This window comes from Mizuhopecten yessoensis, unplaced genomic scaffold (genome assembly GCF_002113885.1).
Source record: "Mizuhopecten yessoensis strain PY_sf001 unplaced genomic scaffold, ASM211388v2 scaffold2671, whole genome shotgun sequence".
Taxonomy (NCBI): Eukaryota; Metazoa; Mollusca; class Bivalvia; order Pectinida; family Pectinidae; genus Mizuhopecten; species Mizuhopecten yessoensis.
The window spans coordinates 1,630,904-1,642,279 of NW_018404662.1; the positions used below are offsets into that span (position 1 = coordinate 1,630,904).

The following is an 11,376-nucleotide window of genomic DNA, read 5'->3' on the forward strand; positions in this document are numbered from 1 at the left end:
GGGGGGGTAGGGAACTCAGGGCCACCTACACATCCGCCGCCATAAGCCACACCTGGCTGACCTGGCCAACTCCACCCAGACTGACCTACAGCAGGGCCAAAACCTGTAGGGCCAGTAAAACCAGTCCCACCAGGGGAGCAGCGTGCACCGGCAAAGCCAAACGCATTGGAAAACCCGGGGAGGGGGCACAAGGGATAGAGCTGGGACCATAGGTTTTCACACCAGTGCTCACACCCCTCCTACCCGACTGACCTGCACGCCCCTCGCGGGCGGGGAGAACCTACGGCAGGAGTCGGCTGCAATGAACGGCAAATGTCGCAAGGCTGCGCCAGAGAGCAAGACCGACAGCTATGACAGTAAGGGTGGGGGTCGGAAGCCTAAAAAATGACCCCCAGGACAGCGCCTTTGAGAAGGAGGAGTCTGCATCTCAATGTAAACAAACGCGAACACGTGGCCGGAGCCTGGTCGGAAAACGGCGCAAAATAAAGCCGACCGCTAAATTAGAACACAAATAATAATATAAAGGATACAACAATATATCCGTACAAACAACGTCAGTAGCAGTTGGAAACCCCGTAGTAAGAACCAAAACACGTCCGTAAACATGGAAGGCTGAAGGAATTATGAAGTGGGAAGCATGGCTTCGTGTCTGATCACGTGCGTGAGTACTGCCGTCTGATTGGTGGGTTTTTCCAGGGGTCCCGTTCCCCAGGGGGAAAATCTTTATTTACGTATGTAAAGAGCCAAGTAGGATTGAAATATGCATTATAATGACTGTGGTAACGTATTCTAAAGCAGAAATTTCAAACTGTTTACATTACACACAAGTTCGTTAAATGGCACTGAAAAAGTGTTTTTCTGAGAAATACAACGGTTATTAGTGTGTACTGTTCTAACCAGGCGCCAAGACTAAGCTTACAAAATTTGCGACGTGCTGTGTCGTAATCGTAATTGCAGTTTTATTTTGTCTTTAGCAAGTGTGCAACAAATTCACTAATTACAAATAATATTAATCGTACTAATAATAACAAACCTCAATAAGAAATTTGGGCTTTTTTCAGTGTGTCCCATAACGATCACCAACACAATCGATGTAAGTGGCTGTCATTTTCGCCGCAAATTGTCATTAAAATAATGTAAAATTGGTCATGTTTTTATGCTGAGATGAAACATATTAAATAGCTGAATATCATATAAAAGTGATAGCAATGCATATAAGAATACATCAGAGTAATGCTATACGGTTGATTTTAAAATTAATATTTTTGCATTGGTATCAGATGTATGATGTCATCATGGTAGGCGTACAGTTTCTAAAAAGCGTTGATATTATACTTTCAATAAACAGTGTCATCTACTAGAAGCGGTGTTTAATCCTAGCCAAACACCGGTTGGTCTGCATATTTCGGATATGGTTCTATCAATATTAATACATTGTATATAGCTACTCGCTGTATGCATACAAAAAGGATTGACAAATGGCATTTTTGTTGAACGCGACATGAAAACATTGACTGTGGAATCAATGAATACATAATCGTCAACTGATGCTGTTTCCTTCGTCAAGGCAAAGTCACGTGTATTAAGTCCAATTTGAACGTTACGCTTTTATAATAGAAACACATCACATAAATTGTACATATAGTGTTTTGGGGGTTTGGTAGATGTAACGTGAACCATTCAGTATGCTTTGTTAAGAAAACATATGTATGGAACCAATATATGTTTAAAAAACAAAAACATTGTTATCGTGAACACGCCATTGGGCTGACCTGTAAGCACCCGCCACGTAGATACATGTGTGACCTGGTGGCCTGTCCGGACGATCGGTTGGGTTATATAGATTCGTCAATACCAAGCAAATATAATATACATATTAATCGAGGATTTTAGTAAGCAGTAAGTCTGCTATAAAACTGCGGCTGACATTGTGAATAGTCTTGAATAGTGTTTAATAGTAGGAAAGGTTGCCCTTATTGATTTGTAAGTGCATATAAATGACCATGGTTCTCCGATTACCTCAACAAGGAGTGGCGAAGGAGTCGATCTATCGATTAACAAGTACCTATATATCACTGTGGTTCTTAGATTATCTCAACTCTTAGACAAAACAAGTGGCGAATAAGTTTAAAACAAACAAAAACATAAATTCACATTTTCAGTTAGCATAAAAGTTGTTAATTTTCATTTCATAAAATAAGTAGCTAATGCTCCGCAAACTATTTTTCATGCTTTTTTACAAACGATAATAGCTATAGTCGATATAGAACAACTCACCGCAGACGGTTATAATATTCATAAAGAGCAAGTGACCGTAGTCCTCACGTTACACCATTATTGCCAAATCAAAGTGTATAACAATTTAAAAGAGAAAACAATATACCTCACTGTAACTCGAATTCTAAAATATTCAGGCAAAACTATTACAAACAGACGTTAATAACTGAATGGTATCACTATCAAAAGGTCAGACGCATACCATAAGACTAACATTAATAAAATATTGAATTGCAAACTCTCTTTCGCGTGGAAATTGCCCAATATTATTTTGATTAAACATAATTGTTCTAATGTTCTAAGAGAGATTAGCCGCTAGAGTGAACATGTTTTAACACAAAGATACCAACAATGAAATATTTAAAATATTGATATTCATTGATATAGGCCTGTAATGTTCTTGCTGATATATTTTATATGGTTACAAGCGACGTACTCACTTAACCCAGATACATAAATGCGGACACATAGCAGACAGGGGTATTAATTACATCCCATTATAGATTTATAACAAATAAAACAACGATAAGTGTCGCGCTACACACACAAAAACACATGTGACATATGGTTCAAGGAAATAAGAGGATTTGGGTATTTTGGACGATAAAACGTTATTGTATATCGATATTACATAACTCTGATGTACTAAAGGACAAACAACACTAGGATAAGTTACACCATTGGATCCTGTCATCTTCCCATTGTCTTTTTTATCATGATTTTATCAAAAACTCACTTGTCTTTCCTACCTTAAAACAGCTGATCTTATTAATTAACTACAAATCAACATGAATGAACAGTTAGAGAAAAATTACATGTAAAAAGTCAGCGTTGGTACACGTGTTAATCGGTAACTGGAAAAGCATACAATGAGAAACACGAATGGTCCCTGATGTTTGATGCCAATACTCAATGTTCCCTCATTGAACAAAATTCTCATTTACTACCTCAGATAAGGTCACGTGATGTCATTATTACACCGATAAAAGACTGAGTCCGGTGTCAACGAAGACTATAATTCGCGTATTTCAAACAGGATGTGGACAACACATATAGCTTTTCTCGCCCTCCTCTTTGTGCAGATTATTTTGGCTGACGGGGATGATTGCCTAGCCACAGGTTTGTATTGCCAATAATTTTCACTTAAGGGAACTTTTTTTTGTGGTTCAGTATAGGAAAATCTTAAAATGTGAAAACGTTTCAAAAGATAACGAACCTATTTCATTTGCTATTTGAATTATCCCCAAGCCATTTGCATATAACAGTAAGTTTATCCAAGATTTTATTTTATAATAATTATCAGTATTTGTATTCAAATGATAATATTGTTTTGAGTTATATATATAAAAAAAAAATCATGTATCAAGAGCACTGTTGATATGTCATTGAAGCTAATGTAAAGTTACAAACAACAGTTACCTGTACTTTGGCTATCAACTGATTTAATTGGACCTGTACCGCCCGACTTACCGCTATTATTCACCAATATTTCGCAGATATTCACATTGCTCGACGTGACGGTAATGATCTGTGAAAGGATCATACTGTATTACTTAGTTATACTTTGTTCATGAGTTTTAATGCATGTCAGCAAGAGGTAAGATACCAGTTGTCATTAGGGTTTGTCAGATGATTTTCGTCAACATATCTTTTATTACCCATTTTGACGTCATGGTTAAAACAATAACGATTGTGACGCCACATCAAGGACAACGTAAGATGTCAAAGAAGTAGACCTTTATAATGGCAAGACAATTTCTTCGGCAAAACAATGCATATGGTAATGTGACAAAAGGGATGATGAGTTTGTTTTTATTTCATGTCAGATTACTACTTTCGTCCGGAAGACACATTTTAAGTTCAGAAAAGCTCCGTTCCATTAGGTTTCATTGAAAAGGAATTTCGCTTACATTTTTCCACTGTCATTCTTAATAATAAATCTTATGTACCTGCAAATTTCAAAATACCTTTCCCTTTACATATAATAAACTCAGTTTTGGATAAGAAAGGAATTGAAAAATATTTATTTTCAGTTTTGTTTTCCTTCAAGTAGTGTTTTTAGTTCATTTTATCCTACTAATTTATCAAATGAAAACTCGTAAAGTGATTTAAGATCTAATTAAAATTGAAATCGATCACTGATATTTACACATTTAATCCTGCTGCTATTATACTCATTAGTGTGCCTTATAGTTTCTTTATCACTACCCCGGTATTCTCTAAGAGGACGTTACAACACTTGAATTTAACCTAGATTTACATAGCGAATGTTATCGATGCAGCAGAGGACACTTACCAATCCGAAACACATAGTCCTATTATCTTTGTACTTTCTCAAATGTCTCATTATAAATCTTGTCCGCGCTAGTTTCATTGGTTTTTTTAGTTGTTCGAACGACGTTTTTTTCACCCCTCGGTTTATTTTTTTATTGTTTGTTTTTTTACGCGCGACTATTTATTGGTTCGCCTCACAGTCATAATCTTTAAGCAGTTTTGAATGCGCTACCAATTTAAAATGCACGTGTGCATACGGAATTCTTATTGTAAATAGTTTCACCAAATATTACATAGCGGATTTCATCGTTGCAGCAGAAGACGCTTACCATTATATACTGTTAACTATAATCACTCTCGTGGGCCATCCATACCTATTCATGTCTGATCGAGTAGTCGAATCCTGGATGAATTGATGAAAGTCCAGTGCGCTATCCACTGTGCCAGCCGACTAACTATAGTTTAAATATAATCTATTCTGATATTGTAATCATGATTTAATTGTACTCTATTCTAAATATGTTGTAGACATACTTTTTATTTTCCCTTTTCTAGGTGTTGTCATATATAAGGATTAGATATACTTTTAGATAGTTTTGTAGGCATGTGTTAAACATATCGCATTCGCGGTAGTGTTGTAGACATATTTTACACGTTTCTAATGCTTTGTATTCTTTGAGACCGATCTTCAATTGACCCTATGTAATCTAGATATGTTTCAGTCATGTGTTTAACATTCACAGGACAATGTACTGCTCTTGACGGTACCACGTGTGTATCCCCAGGAACTACCCAACCAGAAGAGTGTGACATCTATAAGTGTGAGCTAGTGAACGGCAATCTCACATACGAAGTCGACCAATCGAGTAAGTACTTCGCTTAAACCATCATCATCAGCTCCTAACGATGGTTCGACAGATATATTGTGTGACCTGATATTCATATCTACAGATATAAACGTATTTGGATACCTTATATTTGATTGGTGTGGATAGTTGAAAACCTCTGGAAGTCAAAGATATTCAGTTCTGGGTACACATATTAAAAACAGCGGTTTGCTCAGTTGACATGCTGTAAAGGTACGTCTGTTTTCCATGCATATGAATTAGGTAAGAACAGCGATTTCTTTACATAAACTGTCGATAATAATAATTATAATAATTCAACGTTCTTATATACCGCTTTATCACAACCAAGTTCGTAGATCGTTTCAAAGTGGTTCACAAATTATTTTTCGTTGCAATCAGACACTATCTTTCTCAATTCACTGGGGAGCATACAGCCGTTGCTGTCATTTCGGCGCTCACAGTAAGCATTCAACAATTCTAGCACTGGCCAACCATGTACTCATTCACAGCTGAGTAGACTGGAACAAGCGGAGCAAAATATCTTGCTCAAGGATACAACACAGTGTTGAGCCGTGACTCGAACCTGTAACCCGACATACGACTGGATTCTGAGCTCAATGGTTACGCATTTTGATACCTTAATACTATAAATAATTGAAATTGAAATTAAAACAAACAATTGTGAGTGGTTCATGGGTTAATCAGTTATTTTCAGTGTGCATGTGTCATGCTTGATGTGTTTCGATAATGTTACTTCTCGTTTAAGAATGTCAACATCCAAACGGGACCTGTTTAAAAGAAAACCATATAGAGAAGGACACAGTGTCCTGTATACAGACGACGTGTAAAAGGGAAACGAATGACGATGGATCATTTACAATGAGAGTACTTATAAAGCCCTTCGGTAAGTCAATGATTTCATGAATGTATTTCTTATTTTTCATGCATAATAAAAGCCTTGCACAAGCATGTAACCTTCATTCTGATTAGCTAAATCCCACATTCCCTATTCGGCTAAACCGTTATATGGACATTCGAACACCAGAAGAGGTAAATATAACATTGTGATACAGCTTTAAGTAACCAAATATAGGGCAAAGGGAAATCCTGTTATCTTTTCTGGAAAATCCCAAATAAATTTCAATAAGATCTTGTTGACACTTGTTTCCACATATTCCTTATTGACCCAATACATACTAATTATATTACCTTATTGTAATTTACACAGATATCGTTCATCTTAAAATTATCAAAAAGGTCACATGAAAAACTTAAATCAATGGTTGTTTGAATAATTATATTTTTGTCTTTTTAATTTTTGGTTGACATTCGCTTGCCAGGAAGTTAATTTATTTTCAAGAAAACGCCCGTTTTCTTTGTATTTCTCTATTGGACGTAGTCGTTTCATTATCATGACAGTATATAATGGGATACATATATAAACTAATATTGTATAATAAATTGTAGTGATTCATATTGTTGTTTTCCACAGCTTGTAGGCTGCATAGTGGCTTCTGTCTTGCTCCTAACAAGCGAGATGTTGACTTTGAACAGTGTAAAAAGTCATTCTGTAAGGTGACGGACGGGAAATACACTGTAACGTATAACTACTTTGGTACGTTAAATATACAATTTAATCTTATTTCATAGTTCGACTTTGTGTTGAACCCAGTAAGTGAAAGGACGTCTTTTGTTATTAATGATTACGTCATTTTCTCAAGCGCCTTTAACGAAGGTTTTTTAGCGTCAAATTGTTGCGGATGACTTTTTGACTGTATGTCAGTCATTGACAAATAATTGAAAATGGTTACAGCTGCATCACTGTGATAAAACACTATATTTAACTGTTTGGATATAAATAGCTATAATATTAATCTGGAATTCAAAGATGGATTAAAAAACGAATATAATATGTAAGTAGCACAAGTTGTATTGTGAACGTTAGCCCTTTTTTGTCTCCGACAGAACCATATAGAATAATAGGTAAATACAGTTCCGTTATAGTTCCTACTCTAACGACCGCACTGTAATAAAAACTCCTTTATCTGAAATTTTCTGATTTGGTTCTGCATGCACCATATATTTCCTCGTTCATACTTAAACCTCCGATGTGTTCACAGGTTGCCCCATGAACGACACTTGCCAAATACCAGGAACAACTGTACCAGGAGATTGCATGAATTATAGATGTAAAATATCAAATGACAAATCCAGAATGCAATTGAAGCCGCTTGGTAAAATATGTAAGTAAATATGGCCGCTCCGACGCCGGCGTTGTTGTTGGTTTAAGCATGGTGCAAGATCTAGTAGAAGGGCTGGTATGCATAAAACTTCTTAAGTTAAAATTTGTCCGAATGGATAGATTTTTCTCTTCATATCCTTTAATAAATTAGTACTCCAAATGGATTTCTTAACGAAGTAATGTTATGAATACGGGACCACTGGTACAATATAGTATTTGTACTATTATGCCTGTTTTACATCTGCTACGGCGTAAATAATTTCGCTAAAATCGTCAAGGTTATGTATATGTACGATATTGGTATTTTACATGAATGTTACCGAAGTGTAAAATATTGAAGCTAAACAACACTGTTATTTATTACCGGGTACTTGCGCAGTTGTCGTTAATCACGTGGTACTGTATGTTGTTCTGCCGTAGCCTGTCTCATGGAGAACGGAACCTGTCTGGATAAGGGGGACACTATTACGGATGAAGTGTCATGCCTAAAAAAGGAATGCAAACTATACAAGTATAGTAACAACACAGTGGCTACTGGAATCATTGAGCGATTTTACGGTATGTTACAGTGAGGTAATGGTAGCCCTCTGTCGAACCTAACCATGTTTGACAAATGTTTATGATATAATATTAAATACCGGTTAATGTGATTGTTTTCTTCTCTTTTTTTGTGATAAGTTGAGGCAATAGCCACAAAAAGAGATATAGGTTCACCTAAAAATAATCATCTTGGTAGGCAAGTAAACGCTGAGAAGATTGTGTAAATCATACTCTAATGGGTTAACCTTCGCGTACAGGATGTCCGTACGAAGAACGCTGTGAGGACATCGGTACTATCAAACAAGACACACAGAGCTGTACAACGAAAAAATGTAGGATGTTCAACAATGGCCTCTTCATGAATTGGAAAATCATAGACCAAGGTTAGTATCATATTCAAATTATTTCAAGGATATCTATTTAGAGAACATGCAAATGGTATAATTTTGTGTATTTGCTTATATTTTATATATAAGTATTTAAGCAATCAAACTATACTAAAAGTGCTGCTTAACTGCCGTTATATGGATAACCTGGCATTAGATACCTACTGGCAACTGTGGTAAAATATCACAATATAAGATGACGCGTAGGTTTACTTCCTCCGCATTGGTTGGATCATAAGCACATGGAGGTTGGTGATTTGTGACATTGACTCTATCTTACTATCTTTAGCAACAGCTGGTTAATATTTTCTTTATGACCTCATGTCAGTTATAACGTCACACTGCTGTCTGCCAAATGCAGTGTTTTCCCCCTAACACTTTTCATACGTTCTACTTTTTAAATGATTTCAGCGTTATTTAGCATCTAGTATAAGAATTAATTACTTTTATTTCGGTGAATGTGTGTTATTAAAACCCAAACAAAGTGACAGGGATCTCGACTTCTCCTCAACTCAATTATATGCACCTATCCCTTCTATAAACCTTTTGCTACCATACCTCATCATCAAATAATCTTAGTGCCCCGTTCCATCGTTGACAGGCTGCAGTGTCGGGGACGGGTGTAGGAACCACGCTGAACGTTGGAATGAGGATACGGAGTCCATGTGTGTGGTGAAAAGTTGTAACGTTAAGGCGGAAGGGAAAAATGGCTACACATGGAACACGGACATCATCAGTCATGGTATCCGCTACTATATTTTAACTGGTCTGGTTACAGTCTGTTTCTAATATTAACATTGATAGCGATGTTCATCACACTATAACGCTCTATGATTCTTTCCCTTCACAGCCGTTAACTCTCCTTTCCTCAGTATTATCATACCAGTCTTCACTATGTTTACTGAGTCACGTGCAGCCTTAAATTGTCTTTTCTAGTAATCCGCTGTAATTCGAATTTATTTTATAAATGTTTTTTGCAACTATATTTCAGATATAGTTTTGGAAAAATTTATCACTTTTGGAAAGCATAGTAGAAATGACAAGAATGTTATGATAGTAGTAATCATAAAATATGTCATGTTACTGTTGAGCTCTTTAATTTTATCATGAGTTAAAGAAACAGATTTTAAATGAAATTAAAATTAAAGTTATCCTATTGGCAATTTCTTTAATTAATCATGTATTCGGCACCTTATATGTATAACATTTAGATAAGGGGAAAAATAAGAAATATACGTGTTTCAATTTATTACCCTTCTTACCGAAAACGTATTGACTTTTTTAACATCCCGACCAACTATTTTGTTTTATAAATATAAAAAAATAATATCCGTTACAAAATTCCTTTATGGCGTTTATTTACCTCTTGTTCTTTATTTCACGGTGAAAAATGCTTAACTGATAACATGATTAACATATCCATGCTTGCAAATAAATTCCATAAATTGGTCTGAACATGATCAGTGAAATGAATGTTGGCGTGGTTGGCAGGGTGACAGATCGAGCTAATGAGAGTAATTCTGAGTACCGTGAGACTTATCGCTGATCTTTAACCCCAACGTTGGTTTATTTCTAGGCTGTCGATCATTTAACGGCACGTGTTATTACAATGGGGACACCTGGATGGACGATGGCTGCTTCACCAAGAACTGCACCGTCAGTGAGACAGAGGACGGGGGTTCAAGTATGAAGACAGACATCGTTGGAGGAAGTACGTATTTTCCTATCCCTATACAAATGGATGGGACCAGAAGAGTATATCATTTGGAGAGATACTAGAAAAGACTGTAAAGGCTCCAAAATTATATTTGGTATTAACGTTTTCCCCAAGAAATAAGTCGTTTAACGGCTGTTTTGGAGTCAAAATTTGATTCCGCCGATCAGAATTACAAAATATTCATTATGCTAGCCTAGGTATAATTTAACATTTAAGACTCAGAAATAATCAGCAGCCGATTTCTCATCAACAAATTAATACCTACTAATTCCCCGGTAGTAATAATGCAGGTTGGCTACCTGAACGGAACTTCTGGGAATAATAGCGTGACATGTGATAAAGGTTTTTGCCGATTTAATAAATCGATAGATCAAATGATAATATTCAACATTAGATCATTTGAGTTCAAAACTTGTAGCCTAAATAAACATTTAAAACAACTTGATACAATGAGTCTGCTACATGTACCAGACAAGGGACAGGTTTGTCTCGTTCAGTTTAAATGTTCCTGGATATTTGATAAAAGGAGTCAACCAATTTGTAGATATGATCTATAAAAAACAATTACTATTACGTGTGAAATGTTTCGCAATTTTTGGCAAATCTTAGGTTTGGTCTTAAATGTTATAAAGTGATGTAATTTTCACATATCTACATTTGATATACTTCATATGTTCTGTCATTGTATCAAACTATATGCCAGATATAGGATCAAACGAATTGGTTTCATAACACGAATTGTTTTTTCTTAATTTCGTTCGTTTGATGGGTGAAGTGAAGCATACTTAAAAGAAATGGTACTAACAGCTTACACATTATTGTTACTATAATCACTTTTGGGGAAAAAATAATAATATTTGCTTGCATTATGATATATGTATTTAGATATATCCATCGATTCGTTTCTGCAGTTTGCAAGGCGGTGGACGGTTCATGTGTTGAGTATGGGAAGGAATTTCTGGCGCAGGAAGGCGGACCGCCCTGTGTATGTGTGGAGGCTACCTCTACGGACGGCTACTCAATCGGGCAGACTTCATGTCCTGTCCCTGCCTTATAACATACAAATGTCAAGTGATCCATTAAATGACAGCA

General features: G+C 36.1%; 1 protein-coding gene across 1 annotated transcript in view; it reads left to right on the plus strand.

Moving 5' to 3' along the window:
- The window catches only part of LOC110446345, a 12,518-nt gene extending 1,142 nt beyond the window's left edge, over positions 1 to 11,376 (plus strand). The window contains exons 2-9 of the mRNA XM_021491459.1: positions 5,295 to 5,417; positions 6,166 to 6,303; positions 6,892 to 7,014; positions 8,062 to 8,199; positions 8,439 to 8,564; positions 9,169 to 9,309; positions 10,144 to 10,278; positions 11,196 to 11,376. Of these exons, the coding sequence (XP_021347134.1) occupies positions 5,295 to 5,417; positions 6,166 to 6,303; positions 6,892 to 7,014; positions 8,062 to 8,199; positions 8,439 to 8,564; positions 9,169 to 9,309; positions 10,144 to 10,278; positions 11,196 to 11,341 (1,070 nt within the window). The 3' untranslated portion in view covers positions 11,342 to 11,376. The remainder of the gene's footprint in view (positions 1 to 5,294; positions 5,418 to 6,165; positions 6,304 to 6,891; positions 7,015 to 8,061; positions 8,200 to 8,438; positions 8,565 to 9,168; positions 9,310 to 10,143; positions 10,279 to 11,195) is intronic.